Consider the following 22531-nt stretch of genomic DNA (forward strand, 5'->3'; position numbering starts at 1 on the left):
TATTTTTAAGAATGCTTATAACTAAACAGATCTTGCCCCCCATTGACTCCCATAGTATGAGAATTGTTCTGTTGAACACAAAAGAAGACATTTTGAAGAATGTAGGACAGCACATTCTGGGGATTTTTTTCCTACTATGGGAGTCAATGGGGGGCAAAATCTGTTTGGTTATAAGCATTCTTCCAAATATCTTCATCAGAACAAAGAAATTATTCCGATTTGGAACAACTCAAAGGTGAGTAAATGATTGCAGAATATTCATTTTTAGGTGAAGGGTCCCTTTAAAGTTTCCCGTACACCCATTTACATGTAAATTCAAGTCAGGCACAATAAGAATAGATGAAACAGAGCACAAGCCAGACTCGTGTCTGCTCAACATGAATGTCCTGCTGTATATTTATTCTGGCTCACAGTGATCATGAATTATGAATGTGACCTCTGTAACTCCACAAATATCTACATTCATTTGTTAACTCGTTGTCTTCTGTATCTGGGATCATTTCTTCGGTGACAAATGGATGATTCAGATTCAAGATGGCCATTTATTTAATATAGAAAAAGAATAATTATGACAAATTTTGTGTTCAAGTTTAAGGTGAGGCACTACAATTATTAATATAAATAGTAAAATAACAAAAGCACATACTAAGACTGCTAATTTTTTTTTATCTAAAATGAACAAAAACTATACAAAAAAACGTACAATAAAAGTAAAGTATATGAGAACGAAGGGGCAAATAGAAAAGTCTCTACATGCAACATGCCAAATATCATGCAAATCAGACAAACAGTCTAGGACGAGTTTTCGAAAAAATGTAAATGGCTTCCTCAAAAATTGTACGGGAATGGATCACCTCCCAAAAACTCAAGTGATCACAGGGGATTGTTTGATTTCACAAGAGCTGCTTTCTTTGCTAGTGCCTGACAGTTGCATAAAAAACCCATTGCATTATGGTTTAAAGTCCACGTGAAACGGAAGTTGAGATTGTTTTTACTTCAGTGTTTTGACGCATTTCTGCGAAAAATGGAATTTGGAATGAGAAAGGAGATTTCGTCATTCACTGCGATTTGATTGGTTGTATAAAAACAGCCGTTGCATTTTGAAATGGAAATGACAAAGATTATGAGGGCACACAAATTTAAAAATGCTGCAATATTTCAATAAAAAAAATTGGTTTTGTAATTTTTTATTTCACAGGGACTTTAAACTCCTGTAGTGTTTCCCTTCATTGAAATGAACAAATAAGACACGGTGATAGATTTAACACTTTATTCCAGTTTGTTTTAATAAGCAAATGTACATCAAATCTATTAATGTTTTTCACAATAAGGCACCAATGGCTCAAATACAAATACAATTAAATTTCCCCTCTTGCCTTTAAAACAAAATACTTCACCACTGGCGTATCAAAACTAACAGAATTGAGATGAAAAGAAACACATGTTTGAGGAATGTGAAAGATTAGCATTAATCTATTAATAGGACTTTACTGAAAGCTGCTTTGAGATTTTAGCGTCTTCTGGTCGTGTTTCCATTGAAAGTGATCAAGTCTAAAACCTTGATATGCAATAATTTAAATGTCCCTAATAATAAACAGAAGTGCTTGATTTAGTCAAACCTGTTTTGATGGATGAGCGTTGCACATATAGGGATTAAACGCAGATATAGAAACATTAGTATGTTCATTAAAAGTGACAGCATGTTAGGAAGAGAACAATTAAAGACAATGAAGTGTCAGTAGTAATTAGACATTCGAGTTAAAAAAAAAAACATCGATTTGTTCACACACGGTCATTTGAATTTCCTAAACATTCGAGCAATGAATAAAACTCACAATGCTGATCCGAAACCAACAGAAGACATGTACACGTCAACATTCCCATCATAATGCATCCACATTCCAGTCAAAAACCTGATCAAGTGTGGAGGTCAACAGAATTGAGACTGTTGCCTTCTGTATATGCCTGTAGTGTCTCTTTCTAAGGAGGATTATGGGACGGTGACATGGAAAGGTGACCCTGGGATGTGCTCGTCGCCCCATTTGACAGCCAGAACGTAGTTTCCCCGCTCCTTTAACACATAACTGACGTTATACTGCATGTTTCCCGTGTGCTTCACCAGGATCTCCTCACATGGGGTCTGAGGACCATGGACACCCACCAGGAGCATATTCTTCCCTGAAAAACAAACACAGGTTGAGGATTTCTAAATCAAGAGTTCTTGTAGTCCAAGTGCAACCGAGCCATACGCTTACCCGCTTTACTGCAGTCCACTGTGAAAGATGCTTTCTGCCCGACGAAGGCTTTGCTGAGACCTGGACCTCGACCGAGGACTTTACTGGCGTCAGATGAAGCTCTGGGAGATGAGCTGTAAGAGTTCTGGAGGCTCGACCGGGTCACAGACTCGACCATCAGGGTGGACGTCTCGCTTGCATTGGTCACGTTCACCAGCCTTTGACCTGAAATGAAACGCAGATGAAATGTTTGAGCTGAAACTGGATTGAAAATTCATAATGCAGAGCAATATTCTGTATGAGACATTCACAATACAACAGGTGTTCTGATCTCAGACACTTCGTAAATGAATCTTGAGTTGTCGGCGTCGTTGGCTTGGAAGTTTTTAGTACAATGTGATTTTTTGGAGCCATTTTTTCCTGTTGACTTGACCATTTCTAATGTACATATACATTATAGACTTCATTATAGTTGTGTACAAAAGTTAATCTAACTTTATAGACTGCCTAAATTGGAAAACATGTTTTTATTTATATTTCTTACTAAGATTAAAATGTATCATTAAAAGTAAAATTAGAAGAACTGAAATGTGCAGGGGACTAAAATAAACATTTTGCCTTGGAAGGATAAGGTTCTTCCAGCATTTTAAGCAGTTCTGAGATATTGAGCTTCAAAGTTTTTGCATTCCACTTGACTTTGTAGACAAAACATTTTTGGTCCCAAAACATCACAGAATGTGTGAATAACCAAAAATGTCAGATAGAACCTTGTAATTCCAAGGTGACAAACATGAAACATCAAGACAACTTGTATAACATTCAGTTCAAAGAGAGACACCCATAGAGACTGGAAGAGAGAGAGAAAGTGTTTTTATTTGGCATCTGTTCATGCTTGTTTGGTTCTGCAATGTTTTACCTGTGACTTTAGCTTTAAATGGGCTTCCGGTGACGTGGTTCGGGCCGCCGTATTTGATTGTGATGACGTAGTTTCCAGGAGCCATTGGAGTGTAGTGAACTTTAAATCCTTCAGGACACTCCTGACACTCCATTTTCACCTTCGACGGGCCCTCGATGGTCACAGCCAGAGATCCCGGTCCAGCTTTGGTGTTATTGATGACAAACTCGGCCTGGTTTCCTATTATGAAAGATTAACTTTTAATTCACTTTTTAACAACTAATGCAAAGTGATGTCATGTGATAATGTCTATTTTGTGATGCGAGTAAAAATGTACAGCACAATACACGGCTGAAAACACACAACAGTATTTCATTCTCAACATTATGCGTCTGTAAAGCTGCTCCTGAGATGATAAACGTGAAGCAGATCTTCATCGCAGGATATAAATCCCGTGTGATGTTTCACGCTGAGACACTGGAAACATCAGGAGTTTAGTGACACAGGACATCGTAAAACTTTTTTATTTCTTCCTTTACTGCATGACAGTTGTGTGGCTCTTCATACTGGAGCCATCATTACATTAACTCGCAAACAAATTTCTCTCCAGCCATTATCTCTCTCCGTTTCTTCATTTGAAACGGCTTTTAAATAAACAGATCCGTTGCCTAGCAAACTTTTGTCTTACAAAATCTTAGAAATGTCATTAGTGATGGATTCGGATTGGCTTACACATTTTGATCGCGTCTTTGGCAGTTCACCAAGTTTTAAAAGAGAACAAATGTCCGTGTCAATTTTAGACCTTTTCCTGCATGCGTTTCCAACAACAGTCGTGAAGACTTATTTATTCTGGATGCGATCCATGAGAAACAGGTTCGAGACTCCAAGATCTCTCTGTTCAAATCGTTTTGTGTTCATATGAGAATTGTAACAGTTTGACTTTTATCCAAAAAAAAGTATTCTTGTACAGGACTAGCGTGTGCAGGCTTTAGTTTTTGCATCGTGTCACAGAAGGTTACCAGTGGTTCCTCGCTCCAGACCGGTTCCATAAGCAGTGACGAGTCCCGCATCTCCACCCTGACCCGGCTCTCCTACACGAACCTGAAACGGACTGCCGGGAATGTGACTGCCGTTGAACTTCACGTCGATGATGTGGATCCCGTTCTCGCGAGGGATGAAACGAATGGCGTATTTGTCTAGAGAACGACACATCAGTTATCCAGAGAGCCACAACCCCTGTTGAATCGGGAACATAAGTCTAATCGGCTGTGACGTCTCACCTTGTTCGAGTTCAGACACCACACACTCCTCCAGCGCTCCAGACGGGCTGTGGACTTTAGCATCGATGTTGCCCTTCGCCCCGTTCAGACGAACGGCGAATGAAGCCGGCTGATTCACCTTCAGACCTGATTCCTGTGAACATCACGCAGTTCAGAACATCTCTCACAGAGGCGGTGCATTGTGGGAAGGGGGCTGCTTCAGTGCACCACATGCATAAACATCTTACCTGAACTCACAGAAGATCAACTAAAGCTGAGAGGAACACACACACTATAAGAACTACAGCCTTTGCTATTCTACAGAGAAGAAACTTTACAGCGCTTTACAGAGGTTTCTAGAAGTTTCTAACAGCGATGGTTTGCCTCTCTCTGCTTTAACTGATCCATCTGTGAGCTTTGAAACGGCTGATTCTGTTAAAAGTCTTTAAATGAAACACAAGAGAAACACCCGAGGATCCACACAATAATGATTCATGTCCAACAGCTATTGAAAGTGGGTATGTACTATCTCTAGATCAGTGGTACTCAAACGTTTTCGTTGTAAGGCCCCCGCGGTCTCCCCAAATAAAGATTTATAATCTTAAACTGTGAATTTGTTTTTGGTTTACTAAGAATTCGGTTATACACTACTGGAATATCAGTTTATTTGGTTGTTGGGCGTATTTTTTTTCCGATGTTATGATAAATTTCTATATTTCATAAAATGCCACAATATCTCTGCCTCCCTAGATCCATCGTGGGCCCCCCGAGGGCCTGGGCCCATAATTTGAGAAGCACTGATCTAGACAGCATGACGATATATTATTTCAGCTACTCTTGCTTATACCACATGTTTTTATTTCATGCTTTTAGTCCGAGGCTCTTGTTTATTTTCCACAACAAACGGTCTTCAAATACACTCTAGTGTGGTAACATCTCTCAGATGAGACTCAACTTGGACATCTGATACAGAAAACGCCCTGAATTTATTTAACTGCTCTAAAACCCAGTTAGCTACCCAGAGTAATCTACAGAGACAGTATTTTAATGCATAGACATGTTCCCGATTAAAAAGAATTCTTACTGTGTGTTCAGACCGCCAGTGACCGTGTCGCTAATCTCTTTCTACGAGGTCATTAGAAGGCGTTCTTAGCTTTGGTAGCTCTAGCAACATTTATAAACAAACCCTGCAGTAACTGATGAGAGACAGATCATCTGAGCTCTGCTGCTTTACTACTATTGGTAGTCGCTCCCAAAAGTCTCTCATCATTTGCATAAAGTTGAGGAAATCCAATCTCGGTCGCGTCACTTCATGTCACCAACGGTCAATGTCGCTGGCTCGCCATTGAAACGTATGACTTCGCTTTGCTTTGTCGCTGGTGGTCTGAACGGGGCGTTAGTCTGATAGCAACATCACCTCCCGTTCTGTCAGAAATGTGTGCATCAGGGCTGTCACAATATCGTTTTTACTACACGGCTATCGTAACTGAGGGGTGTTATTGGGACATTATCACGATTACATAATCTGTGAATATTATCTTAAATGTTGTTCATTTTGTGTTTTGTCTGTATTTGGTCAACGAAGCACACACAGAATACAAGTGTATGGAGGCAGAGAGAAAGTTTATAACAACTGAGGCTAAATTTTAAATGGTGCTGGGCGGTTTACAATATAACGATATGTGTAGAATTAACACAATATCTTTGAGCTTTTTAATCACAGTTATTGCCAATGCCAGTATATTGTGATACCTTGAGTGAATATAGATATAGACTTTTTCTGCACAGAATGCACAGTTTGCGGCTTACATACTTCATACACTGAGCGATATTTGTTTGGTGCACAAAATTTTGTCCATGTAAATGTTTCAATTTTTTATTTATTTGTTGATGATGAATTCATGGAAGACTGAGTATGCACATTGTAATTAAAGACGTTTGCTTGACGCCCTCACATCTCTTAAAACTCAGATTTGATAAGTCTGTTGTGAAAGCTGATGGTGATAGCTGTGGACATGCATCCCATGTGGCGATGTTTTCTCATGTCTCACCTGAAGACTGGTAACAGTGAGTCGACGGGCGTCATCCACCGCAGCACACACGGGCACCAGATACGGGCTGTCGGGAATGTGCTCGTCATTGAACTTTATAGAAACTTCATAGTCGCCTGCGAATAGAAAATCAGGAGTTTTTACTGAACATTGATGACACATGAGAGGTCAGCACATCATGAAGGTTAAATGCAAATATCTACCAGGTTCTTGAGCTACATAAGAAACGCCACACGACCCGTCCTTCCGGTCTTCAAATGAGATTTCTGCACGACTGGGACCCTCGACAGCAACAGACAGACCTCCAGCACCAGCCTCTCGTGTCCAGATAGTAAACTCGGCTTCACACAAAAAAACACAAATTAATTTCCTGCAATGTGACAAAACTCAAAAGCCAAATAAGAAGGACAGTGCATACCTGGCACACCCGTATCGGCTCTCTCCAGTCCCGGACCACCCGCTCGCACCTTATGAGCGCCTCCCTCACCCAGCGGACCCACGGTGAACTGGAAAGGGCTTCCGGGCACGTGCTGTCCGCGGTACTTCACGCTCACCGTGTGCACGCCCATCTCATGCGGCACGAAGCGGACGCAGTAGGTATGGTTGCCCACGGCAACGATCTCAGCAGCTTCCGTGCTCCCCGACGGGCTGGTGACCTGAGCCGTGACGTCATGGACGTCAATTTCTAAAGAAAAGAGGAGGAAGTTGAAGAAGGATTCTGGAGAGCAGATGAAGCGATCGGGGAGGTGAGGGGGGGGAAGACCTCTCTGACGGTTCTCACAAACTGCATTTCAGGGAAGATTTCGCAAGCACAGAGCGCAACATACCAGAGCGATGACAAGTACGGAGTCTGGGATTTATTAAAGGAGCAAATCAGCCAAACATGAAAATCCCGTCTTCATTTATTCGCACTCATGTCGTTCCAAACCTGCCGCACTCTTCCTCAGTCAGTCACTTAATATCCTTTCGGTGAAACATCACCTTGTGTGTTCCACAGACGGACGGGATTTGGAACGACACGAGTAAATGATCCTATTAATTTGTGTGGAGCTCTTGAGAAACAGAAAAAGCAGCTTTAATTCATGCGAACACACAAGAGCAAGCGCGTTCTGCCAACCTCATCGTCCGCATGCTCAGTGCTCAAACGCACCCTCCAGCCCACCGCAGGGCCGGCTCGAGGGTGCCACGGAGACTCTGATGAAGCACGTCGACCTCATGGTACGTGGAGACGCGGGGAGGGTCTGACCTTTGACCCCGAGCCACATGGAGCAGTGCGAGCGATAGACGCCGCGTGAAAGGAGCTCTCGAGCCAGAGCCAGAAGAAACCAGGTCACTGAAGAATCAGACGACAGAGAGAAGAGAGAAAACAGTGAGGAAAGAGAAAAGACAGAACAGGCAATGCATCATGGGAGAAAAACAGCATAGTTGGGAAAGACAGTAGGATAGAGAGAGAGAGAGATGTCATGAGCGCATCAGATCGATTTCATACAGTGTACTGTATTACAGTGAAAAGGCATTTGTGTTTTGAGCTGAAACACGAGCTGGACGCGTTCTTGAAGGTTTCGCGTGATTCAGACCTTCAGAGAAACACTGGAGGTGTCCGTGAGTTATAAACCTCATCCAGCACATGTTCCAAAATAAACATCCGTGAAATGAAAACCAGACCCGATGAGAATGACATCTCCGTCATCTGCTCATTTCTGATCTGATGACCTCACACATGACATCAGACGGGGGGGATGTTGGCGGTCTGTGTGGTCCGCGTTGAAACCTTCATTACACTTCACTCTCAATACCGGAGATAAATTCTGACGATGAATCACGCGTGGCTGAAGTTCACATGATCTCAATCTGAGCATAGAGCTTATTCACACCATGAGCCGCTCCGTTTAAATGTGAGAAAAGTTTGCAAACGTGAAGGAAAGCCAAACACTGATTCATGCAAAACACTGAACGTGAAGTATTAAAATGTTAATGTTAAGGTAAGTGTTTAGAAATGGATCGATGGTTAACGTGGCATCCTGACTTTATATCCACAATATGTTTAATGTTATCAAACAAACAAAAAGTTGAATAAACTGATTCTCGACTATGAGTGATGAGCGAGACGTGTGTCAGCATCATGCAGTATACACCACAGACACACGGCTGAACCTGCGGCAACATCTGCACTCGACTCAACCGCTCTACAGGGAAATCACAACCGAGACGCAGCGAAATACATTCAGAATGAACACCATGTGTTTTTACTCGTGTAAAAGAAACTCTGAGACTTTACTCAAATGTGTTTTTGGCCTGAGATTAAAGTTTAATTCCTATGGTAAATAACAAGACAAAGCGAGACTCGACATGAAGCAGACAAAAATTGTGAATAATTCATGCCTAATGTCAAATTGAAAACTTCAGTCGTGGATATTAAGATGTAGTTCTGCTGTTTAGCCTGAAGGAAACGTGGCAAAGGTTAAGGAATTGATTCATGTTATTCATCATTAAAGTGGATTTAAAAAAGCTGGATTTAATCTAAATGACTTCTTGGCTACAGGTTACTGTTCACGGATAGTCTTCAAGGCATGGGTGATGTCAGAAGAAAAGAGGCGGGGCAAATAGAAGCATGTGATGAGAAAGATGTGACTAGGAATAAAACATTAAATCAGTCCTGTCTGATTTCAGATCATTCTCAATCACCCACTGGATAAACATGTCAGGTGTTTCGCAGACAGTCATGAACACAAAAGGCCCGTTCATGATCAAACGACAATTATTAGTAGCACGGGTGGGTTTCACACGAGACTAGAGATATTCCACCTCAATCATTCATCGTTTTGATACACAGAAGAGCAAAAGGAGAGAGACAGAGAGACCAGGAAATATGCAAAACACTGCAGAAATGCACAAAATGGCTATTGAGTTACTTATAAGTACTCATAGATTTTAATATCATTCCTATATGCTTTGACTTAATGGGTATTTCTGTAAATATGAACATTTTCAAAACACCAACAACAAAAAATTAAAGAATTTTTTAACCATACCGATAATATTAATAAATCTATTTAAACTTAAATCAGAGAGGGCGAGAGAGAGGGCGAGAGAGAGGGCGAGAGAGATCACGATAGATGGCTAGCAGCTAGCCGTGAGCGTACATCTTTTGTGCAATCTTTTTATGATGCATCATGGGATTTATTGAGTGCACTTAATAATGTCAAACAGTGCATTATATTAGGGTATACGGGGCTATTTTGGAAACTTTATTTCCGTTTTATATATTGGCATAAATTATAAACCACTTTAACACATCACGCCTTTTATTTTATTATCTTTTTTTGCATTACTATTATTATTATTATTATTATTATCTGTCTTTTCGTTTGTATACATACTTGCACTATTTGTAAACAGCCCAGCTGCAAATGCTTTGGTAATATGAAATGTACATTTTGTCATGCCAATAAAGCACACTTAAATAAAAAAATTGAGAGCGAGAGCGAGAGGTGTGTACCTGGGATCTTGAGGTTGAGATCACAAACACTTCCAACACTTGAGACGGAAGCTGCTTTCTGGCGACGAGTGATGCTCTCACGGATACGACCTTCACCTATCACCTTCACGTTAAATGGACTTCCTGTCAACACGAACACAAAACATTTTCTGTTCAGATAAAGCTGTGTAAACTTATCAAATTAAACTTCATGTACAGAAACATCATCATAGTAGTTTGATCAATGAAACAAATATACACGACGACTGGATATCTCTGAATGTCACTGCTTAATATAAACGGCATTTATTCTACAGACAGACAGCATGAGGTTTGAATTATACTCAAGTGTTCATGTTTATGTAGATATCTTCATAATCTACACCTGCATGAACTTGACGTTATAAATCCAGTGAAAATCACCGTAGGCTTTTAAAAGTCAAAACAAAATGTCCAGGAAATCAATGTAGTCGTGAGAAAAGCATCAATTGTCTGCAGATGTTGTGATTTTGATGTTGAAGTGTGTAAAAACTGTTATGCTCTTCTTGCGGGTGTTGTTCTGATGTTCAGGGCTCTTGCTTCATGAACGGGTTCTTACCTGGCACATGCTCCTCTGCAAACCTAATGGACACAATGTACGTCCCAGGTTCAGAAGGACAATATGAGACTCCACAGGTGCCATCATCCATGTCTTCGGTCTGAATGTCCACTTTACTGGGACCCTCGATGGACAACGCCAAACCACCATAACCTACAAACACAATGAAGAGATTTAGAGTTACTCAATGACAAGAAAGCAAAATGAACCCAATGTGCAAGATGTAGTTGTGAAATATTCTGCTGTGAACCCAATTACATCGATTTTCATTCTCATTTGCACTCACAAGTCTCTTTCACAACTCCTTTGTTTGGATTCTGACCGATAGTCAATGAAATCCATTCGAGTGCTTGAAACAACATCATTAAGATCCAGACGTTTGGCAGTAAAGGTCCATGTAACGCTTACGTACTTCAAATTGATTAAATGTGGCCTTTTGGGGATGGAAAGATTTAATTTAACACCACTGAACCTGGACAATTATCGTCTCTTGACCAAGAAGAAATTAATGCCGGAACCTCAAACACATTGTTTGTTTATCGCTTACCAAAACTAACCATAGACTGAATACGAGTATAAGTAAAAAAAGGAAAATAAAAAATTAACCGGTTGATTCTCATGTCAATCATAATTTTCATAAAAACACTTGTATCAGCAAATTCCATTTATATTCTTTCAAAACAAACGATTTAAATGTTTAAAGTCAACCAATTCAAAACTTTTTTATTATTAATCATACATAATAAGACATGAACGAATTATATTTTAGTAGAATATTATACTACCTGCATTGGTAATGAGAAGGGAAAACGTCATGTACACAGCGTGACAAGAGAATATTACGTTTTTAACTAGAAAAAGTAATTTGTTAACGAATTCGCCATTTAAAATGTACTATTAGATGTGTTTCTATCTTTAGGAGAATGAGAAAATTATTCCTGGACATTTCTTTCCTCCACTATTTCATCATATTTGTTATACATGAATATTCTGTATTTTAGTTTTTTCACAATATTTTCATTTTACTCATTACAACATAATGCACTCGGTTATGAGAGTTTCAGCAGAAAAATCAAAAAACATCATTAATTCCTGAGTCATAATGATGATTGTCCAAGGTAAAGAACAATTATCTTTATTTTAGACACTTTTTGTGTCACAAATTATTAATATTCATAAGTGACAATGTCAAATCAATTACTATGAAGATTTAACATATGGATGGTACATTTAAAACTACATTTTGACATCTGTAGTTAAAGCGAAAGTCGTTGCTTTTGCAAAACTTTCACAATGCAAGAGTTGTGGATGTTTGAGGTTGTGTTGCTTAACAGTTGCAAACTGCAAAATCTAAATTTTTTCAAAGCAAAGTACAAGCAATAGCAACAAATGCACATTAATAACTGCACACTTATAAAACGACAAAGAACCGTCTCTCACCAGCTTCACGTGTGTCCACCACAAAGTCGGACATCTCAAAGGTGCGTCCCTCCACCAGACCCTGACCGAACACCTTCACCCTCCCGGCGTCTCCGATCTCCGACTGCACCACCATAATAGTGATGGGGCTGTTTGCAACATGCAGACCGTTCTTCTTGATGCTCACCAGGTGCTCTCCGACCTCTCTCGGGATGAAGGAAATACCTAAAACAGACGGCACGTGTCATCAGAGCTCGCAGACGAGAGCGCCATCGAGATTCAAGAACGCACACGTACCGATGTGATTGTTGGGTTGTCTCTTCAGTAAACAGGGCTCGTCGCGGCCCGAAGGAGCTTTGATGCTCGCCGTTAGAAGACTGAGGTCTGTCTCGTTGATGTCAAGAGAGAAATCTGCAGCCGAGCCCAGTTTCACCTGAGACTTTCTCTTCTTGTCCTCTGTACACAACAAACATGACAAAATGTGACCACGTTGATCTTATCGGAGATGGCACACAGATGGATGATCGCGAGTCTCACCGGTGATGCGGGCTGTAAATGGACTTCCCGCAATGTGTTTGTCGTTGTATCGGACGAGGATGTTGTAGTCTCCAGGTATTGTGGGGAGGTATGTGACTGTGCAGGTGCAGTCTTTATTATCAACACAGTTGATCTCTGCTTTAGATGGACCTTCAATGGCCAGATCAAGACCACCTGACAAAGCAAAACAAAAAAAAATTAGCTCTTTTTTAAAAGTAGACTGACATCAGTGTCGGTCAAAGTGAATGTGACGTGTGTCCTCGTGTTACACACCATCTGATGCATCTTCAGTGTAGACGGTGAACATGGCAGTTTTATTGGTGGTACCGTACACCAGACCCGGTCCATAGGCACTCACACTGGGACTACTGGCATGGTTGACATAGAACTGCAGAGGACTTTCTAAAAAAGACACAAAATAAAAAACATTGAAAACAAAACCACTTTTTAAAAAGATAACAACTGTATTAAGCAGATTTATAGTAGTAGTATAGTGGCCAGAAGGGATGCTTTTTATTAAAATATATTATTAAAGACATATAAAAGATTGTATATTCATGTTGTGTAGTTTGGAGTGTAAACTGATGCTCAGTGTTGAGAAGAATTTAAGGATGTCGGACAAATGACAGCACGTGAGCAAAAAAGTGACAAGATTCAGGAGAATCAACAAAATAAAAATAACTGATGAATCTGTAGTCAATTTATGCTTTTAAATTCCTTTTGTTTATTTGTGCTTTTTTCTCTGAATTGTGTAAAACTTGAACCATAAATGTCATACTCTATGTTTTATTTTTGACAACTACTGTGAAATGTGAAGTGTAAATCATGGGGTCCTGAACAGTATTTTTTCTTAAAAATAAAAACATCCTGACTAATGAAGTGCGTCTCCACTAAATCTTCAGTATTAAAAGCGCATCAGAAAAGGATCAACTCCACTAACACAACAGGTTACACAACTCAGGTGTTGACAGAAAATCCTCTTGACGTTCTAGAACTTTCTCTTTGTGCTCCATATGAAGTAATAAAAGCATGAAATCAAGCTTGACTATCATTCATGAGATATTGACTGATGTTTCTGAAACTCCATCCACAGAAACAAGCATTGACAAGACGACAAAAACAAATCCAAACACACACACAGATTCTTCAAAGCTGATGTCGCCTTTATCTGCCTACAGTGAACATCAATCTGAACAAAAGATAAACATCTTTTGACATTCTGCTATTGTGTTTCTGTAGATTAGTTAGCAGGACAAAGGTTATGTATGATTCACAGGTACACTTTAAATAAACTCCAAGTCGCATTCAACAAGAACATCTCTTCTATCATAACATATTCATCCAATGGTATACAACAATGGTACAACTAAAGGGTTTAAACACAAATGTCAGACAAGAAACAAAGTAAACAAGTGGTTTACACCAGTAAATCAAATCCCGTTAAGATCCCGCTCCGACATAAAATGTGTCTTTGTAGGCATAAGTGTTTTCGGTTTATATTAAAATTCCTAAATAAATGTCTCAAACAAAGTAGTAGGATGATAAATAGCAGTTCTGTTTCAGTCAGACATTCTATGAGAGCCTATATTTTAGTCACTTTTTTATTTAAAGAGTGCCTAAAATGCAATAACTAAATCAGAAGACTTCAAGCGATTTTTGCCAATGTCTCTTTCTCTGCACCGTAAAGAACTGATAACGTGATTTTCGTTACTTTAATTCCGTGAACATAGAGTTTCCATTGTTGTGCAATAGAAAATTTAAAACAAACGCACCAAAGCTGAAATGCGCTTGCAATGAACACCTTTATTATTACAGGCGTTAATAAAAGAAACGCTTCCTAAAAATAAGAAACTTAAAGTAGCCGTGACTCAATTTGAAGGCTGCGTCCTCCGGCGATGTCATTTGTCGGCCGCGGTTTATCATTTTAGCTTTTATTTCAGAACAGCAGCTGTTACATATCAAGGTAAGAATGACACAATGATTAGTCTCATGTCTTACAAGAAATAAATATTAACTATGATTTTTTTTACTGAAACGAGACGACTTCTAAGACGTATGCTGCAGAGGATGCAGCCCATGTTATGCTGGGTTAACACCAAACGCGAACAATCGTGTTCCACGCTCTTTATAACTCACACGAATAGTTCTGCGTGAGTGACACAATCTGACTAATATTTTCAACCTACGCAGAAGACGAGATTGACACGCGTTCGCGGCAATCGCGCTGCCAGATTCACATCACTCGCATCGCCTGCCACGCGTTCGCATCTATTCGCGTCTTTGCATTAACTTTGTATGAAATTTACTCGCGCAAAACACTTAATTCGCGTTTGGTGTGAACCCCCCTTCAGAGTTCAGGCTCATGCGGTGTGCATGGGACAATAATCCAGGAGCGAAAACCAATCACCAAAGGGGTTGAGCGAGCGATGCGGAGCATATTGAGAGCGCGGAATTTTCACAAATCAAATATTAACCATTCCCCACTCCGCTCGCACGCTCCGGATACAAAAAACCGATTGCATTTACAGTGTGAAGTTTCACACAGCTCAGTGTATTTTTGAGGTTTTAGATTCTGACCTGGAATGTGTGCGCCGCTGTATTTTATGTGCATTTCATGGAGTCCGGCCTCTGTAGGTGCGTATTTCACAGTCACCGTCCCGTCTTTATTATCAACAATCTCAGGCTGAGCCGTTTTACCTGACGGCATGTGAACCTCACCTGTACAAACAAAAACAAAGCGTCTTTCAACAATTCTTAAAAGGACATTTCAAGTAGAAATCCTCATATAAGCATCAAGTTCAGGTCACACCTTTCAAAAATAACCATGTTATCTGTAACAAATCTCTGGTTATACAATCGGTTATCAATCCAACAACTTTTACTATGATAAAACCATGGTTCATTTTTGTAAGGGACATTTCATACTGAAACAAAACGATTTCTTAAGTGTAAAAAGTTAAAGACAGACTCTACTCTTGTGATTTTAGGCTCAGATGTAAATTGTCTAAACTTCACTTTTCCATAAAACATCAGTCCTTTAAAAACCTCTCACCTGTGACTTCTCCCTTCCTAAATGTGAAGGGTATCACCATATCAAAAGGTCTGTATCCCGTCCCATTCACGCTGTTCACAGGTACATACGCCCCATCTGTGACCTGTTGGAAGACATTTGAATGAATGACACTATAATAATAACAGCTTTTCTTTTCATCAGAACGAGTGAATCTGTGTGATCCGTTGTGCAAGTCACAGATCTGTGGAGAGGAACAGACATTCAAAGCTCAGGAATCAGCCACAGCGCAAACAAACGTGTGTTAAACATGAAGGACAGAAGAGAGCGAGACGGAACGGCTGCGAGACGTCCACCAGCAAACCTGAAGAAGCAGATGTCAGACATTCTGAAACAAATATAAACCCGTAACCCTGATGAGACGGCAGAGAAGAAAGATGATGAAGTGAATCCAGTAAAACATGTCGAGACACTTGATAAATGATTGAACCTGATCAAAGACTGCGAGTAAAACTGGATTTTCCATTAAAATGCTGCTCAAGATTGACTGGAGAACATAAACCTCAGGCCATTTTATCTTTGACGGACTTGAATGATGATGCATCTCACTCTTAAAATTCTGCGATTCACACATACTCTCAAAACTGTTCCTTTAAGATCTAAAGTCATTGAATTTATCACCTCATGCCATCATTAGCTGGGTATCGTAAGGAGTCATTTAAATAAATGTAGCGTTTAAATGAAGACTAGACAAAAATCTATTAACACCTATAATACGTCTGAATAAGAATTTAATTTGATAACCACATGAAACATAATTTACAATGGTTTACTAAAGTGTATTAAATTAAACGTTTTATAATAAAATTGAATGGTGCTATAGTACAATAGGCCTGTCTTCGACATTTAATAAAGAAAACATGTTTATTTGAAGTATACTGTAGTAACTCAGCAGTACTGTGCTGTTTAACAGTCCCGAGATGAAAGACGTTAATGTCATAATAATGAAGGATTTAAAACCTGCGTCCGCTCCAAACACAACTGTAAAACTCAGAGCTAAGAGCTTCTGTCTGCTTCTGTCATTATAACGGTGAACTACATGGGAAAACCAGAGAAGTTTCCAAGACAGAAAGAACAAGGAGTAAGAGAAGCTGTGAACAAACATTCCAGCAACATTTCCTGCAAAGAACGACGTTTGATTGTCAAACCAGACGGAAGAGAGTGACCAACAGAAATAAATGAGAAGAGAAAGAGGTGACGTGAAGTTTGCGGTCAGTGAACAGGCTGAAAGAGAAGAACCAGTGACGGGACGTCCCGGCAGGCGCAGGCCGTGAGAATGAAGGATGAGATGTGGAGTTTTGTACCCAGGGCTGGAAGCCGACGCCTGGTGCTGCGTTTTGCTGTTGGACCGACTGCTGTTGCATCATGGGAACTTCATCAGTCGCCTGGGAAACAATATGTGTGAAAATTCACAAGAACAACATCGAGGTCCGAAACACACTCAAGTACACGAACACACAACGCTTGACGGCACAACCCTTTTGTAGACGCTTAACATGCACTCACAAGTTCACATCAAGAATGACAACTACAAAGATGAATATATGCGCTAAAAAATACTGCAATAAATTATTTACTAGCTCAATTCTTCAGCTTGTTTTCCAAAACAGACGGATCATTTTGCTTCTCAAGTAAATGTGTCGTACTTCATGTTAATGTATCTTGTTCTCTTTTTCAAAATTGCATTAAAATATAATACGTTTATTACTAAAACATGAAAAAAATTCATTTAATTCAGTTCGCTTAACTTTTTTTAAACAAACTTGGTTTGGATATCATAATATTTAGAATCATATTGTTTAAATAAATACATCAGGATTAAGGAATTTTTTGATATTTGTACTGGAAAACAAGATTTGGTAAGTTTTTTTTTTTTTAAAGCTTGCATGCTGCAGTTTCACATTTAAAATACACAAATGATAAAAAAAATGCATTTAAAGAGAATTTTTTTAGCTTAAAATTCTCAATAATATTGTTCTTCTGCAACATTGGTATCGATTCATATTGTCATCAAGGATGATAACTGTAAAGATTTAAAAAGCTTTGGTGGACGTTGCACATTATACCGTGGTCAGAATAGCCCGAGCATGCGAAATTTGTTTGCACAGTGCTGCGAAAATCTTTTACGATTCTGTACCGAGATATTACTTTTGTACCGAGATACTGTACTTATGATATTTTATTGTCTTCAGACGGCCTTGCATTCTGCGTGCTTACGGTCTGACGCATTCGCATGCGTATGAATGGAAGTTAATGGAACGAAAAGTCACGCGTCCATAGGCTTTCCTTTCACAAAAGAATCTCGGTAACAGTATTTGTTAACAATTAGATAATGCTTTAGCCAGATGAACTAACTATGATTTATAAATGCAGAAAAACTAAATTGTTCATTGTAAGCTAATGTATTTACCAATTTTAACAAATAGCACCTTATTGTAAAGTGTTACCAGAATCTTTAGCAATTAAAAAAATAAAGTTAAAGCAAATCGTAGAAGAAAGTTTATGCTAAATACTCGAAGATAATGCGGAGAATGAACATTAGATTATAAAAAATGTTCTCACATGTTTTGGAACAAAACGATGAATGTAATCGAGCTTGTAAAAACCATACATGTCAACACACCGCAAAACATTTCGCCATAAATGAAAACCTTATCCGCAACAAGTTACACGATACGAAACTAAAGCCATACGCACTGTAATCATTTATCTTGATAATGCAACGAAATTACAGTTTAATACATCTCGACCCCCTCAGAGCTCAGAAAATGAACTCCAGATGAGATGACGACGACACAAAAGCCCAAATCTCAACCCCGTATCCAATTCAGCTCCTATAAAACCTCAACAGAACAACAGAGATGACGATGATGTCCTCACCAGCACTCTGAAGGGACTCTTGGGAACGTTCTCTCCTCCGAACCGCACGTAAATAACGTACGTCCCGGGCTTCGGTGCCGTGTAGAAGATGTCAAAGGTCCCGTCTGCGTTCTCAATGACGTCGGCTTCCACCTCAGTCCCCTCGGGAGTGACCACAATGCAGGAGACTTTTCCTTTCCCAGCACCTTTAGTGTTCACCACAAATCCCACCTCCTCTCCGATGCCGATAGTCGGCCCGATGCCGGGTCCTAGAGAGATCAGATTGAAGAAAAAACAATTGTCAATGGATCCACAAGGAACGTTCATGATACTTGAGAACGCACAAAAGGATTTGGATAAAAGCGTCTGCTAACTACATCAATCCGTACCTGTGACCGTACACTTGCTGGCGTCGCCTGTAGTAGACGCTCGAACCCGATACGGAGAGGTCGGGATCTCATCGCCGCCGTATTTGATCACGATGGTGTACCGACCCACCCGGTCCGGCACGTAAGACACTTTATAGGTTCTGTCCCGGTTGTCCTGAATCTCAGCTTTCTTTGGTTTCCCATCCTGGTCCTGGAAAACATGGAAGAGCGAGAAGATGAGCTGCGAGGAACATAGTGTCAGTCCTCCATGCCAGAACATTCCCAGATGAGCGGAGGAGGAAAAAGCAGTAAAACCAGAGAAAACACATTATCTGCTGCAAAGAGGAAATATAGAAGAGATTCATTCCTCAAGATTAAAGAGACACAGTTGGCAACGTAAAAAGGTTTGGCTTTCAGAAGGAATCCAGTTATCTCAATGCTGGTCTGTCCTCTGAGACTTTTTGAAGTTTGAAATTCAGTAATAAAAGGAAAACTGGATCTTGTTTAGTGATAAACTGGAAGACTAGACCGAGAATTCAAGAACTCAAGACGTATGATGCAAGACCATCAGATGCATGAAACCAGATGAATGAAAGATCAATGTTGCAATACACATGTGAACCTCAGTCTTTCGAAGCTCAGTAACACTCAAATCCAAAAGTTGCTTTATACCGTGTTGTTTGATTAAAACCGTATTCACTTTCACTTTATAAAGTCATATCAAATATTTTCCCTTGATGTTCGCCTGTTCAACTGTTGCACAGTTCATTTATTTTTGTTTTTCATGGCCACTTTTCCTTTTCGAGTTTGAAAGGTACATACCATCTCAAGACATCATATTACATACAGTGATATTTAAAAGAACCTCAAACACGTTTCTGAATCAGTCGTCGATGTTGAATGACTCACGGTGATTTGTACCGACAGCTGACCCTCTCCGGCATCTTTAGCGTCGATGGCGAACTCTACAGGGAAGCTGGCAGGGAAGCCGGTGGTGAGGCCGGGGCCACTGGCACGCACTTTACTGGCATCGTGAGTGGGCTGAACGCGAAACTTGAAGGGGCTGAAACAGACGTTTGAGTCATTACAGATGTGGGGTGTTTAATAAAAGGATTGTTTGTTTTTGACATACCTGCGTGAAACGTCCTCTTCTGCATATTTGACGGCTACAGAATAAGGGCCCTCGACAGACGGCGTGTAGGCAACAGTGTGTGTGCCGTCACCGTTGTCTTTAATATCAACCGGCTCGGCCACTCCTGTAAATAGATACAAGTATTCAAAGTGTACATTGTGAAAGGCAAACTGTTCGTATATTTAGTCTTACGCATACTTTATTTAATTCTCAGTAGGTGGTTGTAAATGTGACCACCTCAAATTTATGTCAACGTTCAGAGAGATTTACCTTTGGGTCCCGTCACGGCCACAGACAAAGGAGCGACGCCGGCTTTACTACAGTCCACAGTGAAGGATTGAGGAATTTTAGCTCTCACGCCAGAGCCGACACCAGGTCCAGATATCTTCACCTTACTGGCGTCCACGACATCCTTTACAGGTACTTTAAATGGACTTCCTGCAGAAGAAAGCAAAGGAAATGCTTTAAAACAAAACCGTCAACCAGTTTGATGATTAATGCTAGTGCATGTTTTAATGCTATAAAAAGGTGTTTATGCACAAGAAAGTGAAAAACTAATATTGGAAAAGTTGGATTTTACATAAAAACTAATAACACGTCTCTTTAACTGTTTGAAACCATCCGCACGGTCATTCTTTTGTTGCTCAATTAGTGCAAGGCCAATTATTTAGAACAGTTTAAATCTCTTAAGAGTCTTATAAAGTAAAGGCAGTGATGATAGTGAACACTAAAAGTGCACACAAGTTGTTTTTAAAGCATAAACTGCAAAAAATAAAGAAACCGAGAAATCTGCCCGTTTGGACGCCGACAGTGTGCCAAATCACATCATGATTCTGACAGCTTGTGCCCTTTGAAATACGTCTCGCTGTTCTGTATACACAACAAACAAACTGGAAACAGAATCTCATGAGAGAGAAATCAAGCAACAGTATTTGGTTTTGTCACGGTGAGATGGTTTCAATGAAGCGTTAAGTCTAGCGTGTGAAATGTGGTAGATATCTTCTTTCCCCGAGTGTACTGCTAATGAAAACAAATGTGAAGAATAATTCAAGTGAAGAAAAACTGCGAAAAAAACAACGTATTCCATGTCATGAAACTCTAGTAACGTTTATTTTGGATCCAAACCAAACGGTGGACCACAGAGAATATAAAAGGAATTGACCTGGAATGTGTTGTCCTCCATACGTGATGTTGACGTCATACAGGCCGGCCACATACGGTGTGTATTCCACATTACAGCTGCCATCTTTGTTATCTTTGCAGGACATTTTAGACTCTGATGGACCTTCTACGGTTATTCCCAGACCACCAATACCAGCTCCTCTGTTGAGATCAAGAGAGACAACATTTAAACTTCTATCGAAGGTAAATGTTACGTTCAACTGAGCTGAAACATATACAGAGCTCGATCTTCGTAAATAAGCGTAAACAAGGCTTTGACACCTGGTAATGATTGAGAACTTGTTGGGTTTGTCGGTCAGGGCTGCTTCTAGACCAGGGCCTTTGGCTTGGACACGTGAGGGGTCACATCCCTCACCCACCTCGACCTGGAACGGACTTTTTGGAACCGGAGTGTCATCGTACAGAACCGCCACACTGTGAACTCCTACATCCAGAAGAGAAAAACAAGCCCATTCATACATCATAACTCGTAGGATCTTGTATACTTCAAAACACAATTTTATAGATCGAGCAGGTGTGAGATTATAGTCTGATGATGTTGTACCGTTCTCAAACGGTGTGTATTCCACGCTGTACGTCCCGTCGCCGTTGTCACTGATCACACAGTCTGTATCATCACCTGATGGACTCTTCACTTGAGCTTTAATGTGTTTCCCACCAGCTCTGTTCAAAGCACGAGCGTCCACGCTGAAGCTAGTCGTAGCCTCTCTGAACACCCCTGTAGACCAGACAACAAAATACTTTACATTCCTTTCATCTCAAAATTCTAAAAAGTGGAAAAATGGTAAATCAGAGCATGACAACACATGATGATCTCCAACGCATGTTTTTATCACCTTCTCCTGTAACTCCAGGTCCAGACACTTTCACTTTGCTGGTATCTACAGCAGCATCCACAGTCACTTTGGCTGGAAATCCGGGCGCCGTCTTTCCTCCGTACTTCAGCAGTAGCGTGTACATTCCTGCTGTCAGAGGCACGTACGTGACCGTGTAAGTTCCGTCCTTATTATCCAGAACTTCAGCCTTGGCTTTTGCTCCAGAATCAGATTCGGCATCCAGCGTCAGCAGTCCCGGTCCAGCTTTAGAGCAGTCAACATTCACCACGCTTATCTCTCCCACTTTACCTCTCTTCAGACCCGAACCGGACGCCTCCACCTTGGTGGGATCAAATGGATACTGGACCTCAGCGTGGAAGGGCGAGCCGGGAATATGAACATCCTCGAAGAGAATGTTGACTAGGTATTCTCCAGGTTCGGTGGGGAGGTACGACACAGAGCAGGTGCCGTCGCCGTTGTCCGAACACTCGATTTTGGCTTCAGTGGGACCCTCGACGGTCAAACCGAGACCCCCTGTGCCCGCACCCTTTGTGTCAATAGCGAATTCAGCAGGTTTGCCCACAAGACCCCCTTTCAACCCTGGACCAAAGGCCTTGACCTGTAGAACGACAAG

The 22531-nt window shown here is 40.5% G+C and overlaps 1 protein-coding gene across 1 annotated transcript in view; it reads right to left on the bottom strand.

Annotated features, from left to right (window-relative positions):
* Positions 1 to 1256: 1256 nt before the first annotated feature.
* The window catches only part of LOC130409896 (filamin-B), a 59808-nt gene continuing 38533 nt past the window's right edge, over positions 1257 to 22531 (bottom strand). The window contains 26 exon segments of the mRNA XM_056734095.1: positions 1257 to 2178; positions 2256 to 2459; positions 3151 to 3369; positions 4149 to 4325; positions 4410 to 4542; positions 6440 to 6555; positions 6643 to 6780; positions 6858 to 7124; positions 9939 to 10061; positions 10516 to 10668; positions 11956 to 12159; positions 12232 to 12390; positions 12472 to 12645; positions 12745 to 12873; positions 15049 to 15189; positions 15524 to 15626; positions 16846 to 16926; positions 18422 to 18669; positions 18790 to 18979; positions 19678 to 19831; positions 19901 to 20024; positions 20171 to 20338; positions 21063 to 21223; positions 21344 to 21506; positions 21627 to 21800; positions 21919 to 22516. Of these exon segments, the coding sequence (XP_056590073.1) occupies positions 1991 to 2178; positions 2256 to 2459; positions 3151 to 3369; positions 4149 to 4325; positions 4410 to 4542; positions 6440 to 6555; positions 6643 to 6780; positions 6858 to 7124; positions 9939 to 10061; positions 10516 to 10668; positions 11956 to 12159; positions 12232 to 12390; positions 12472 to 12645; positions 12745 to 12873; positions 15049 to 15189; positions 15524 to 15626; positions 16846 to 16926; positions 18422 to 18669; positions 18790 to 18979; positions 19678 to 19831; positions 19901 to 20024; positions 20171 to 20338; positions 21063 to 21223; positions 21344 to 21506; positions 21627 to 21800; positions 21919 to 22516 (4689 nt within the window). The 3' untranslated portion in view covers positions 1257 to 1990.

This window comes from Triplophysa dalaica, chromosome 21 (assembly GCF_015846415.1).
Source record: "Triplophysa dalaica isolate WHDGS20190420 chromosome 21, ASM1584641v1, whole genome shotgun sequence".
Classification (NCBI taxonomy): Eukaryota; Metazoa; Chordata; class Actinopteri; order Cypriniformes; family Nemacheilidae; genus Triplophysa; species Triplophysa dalaica.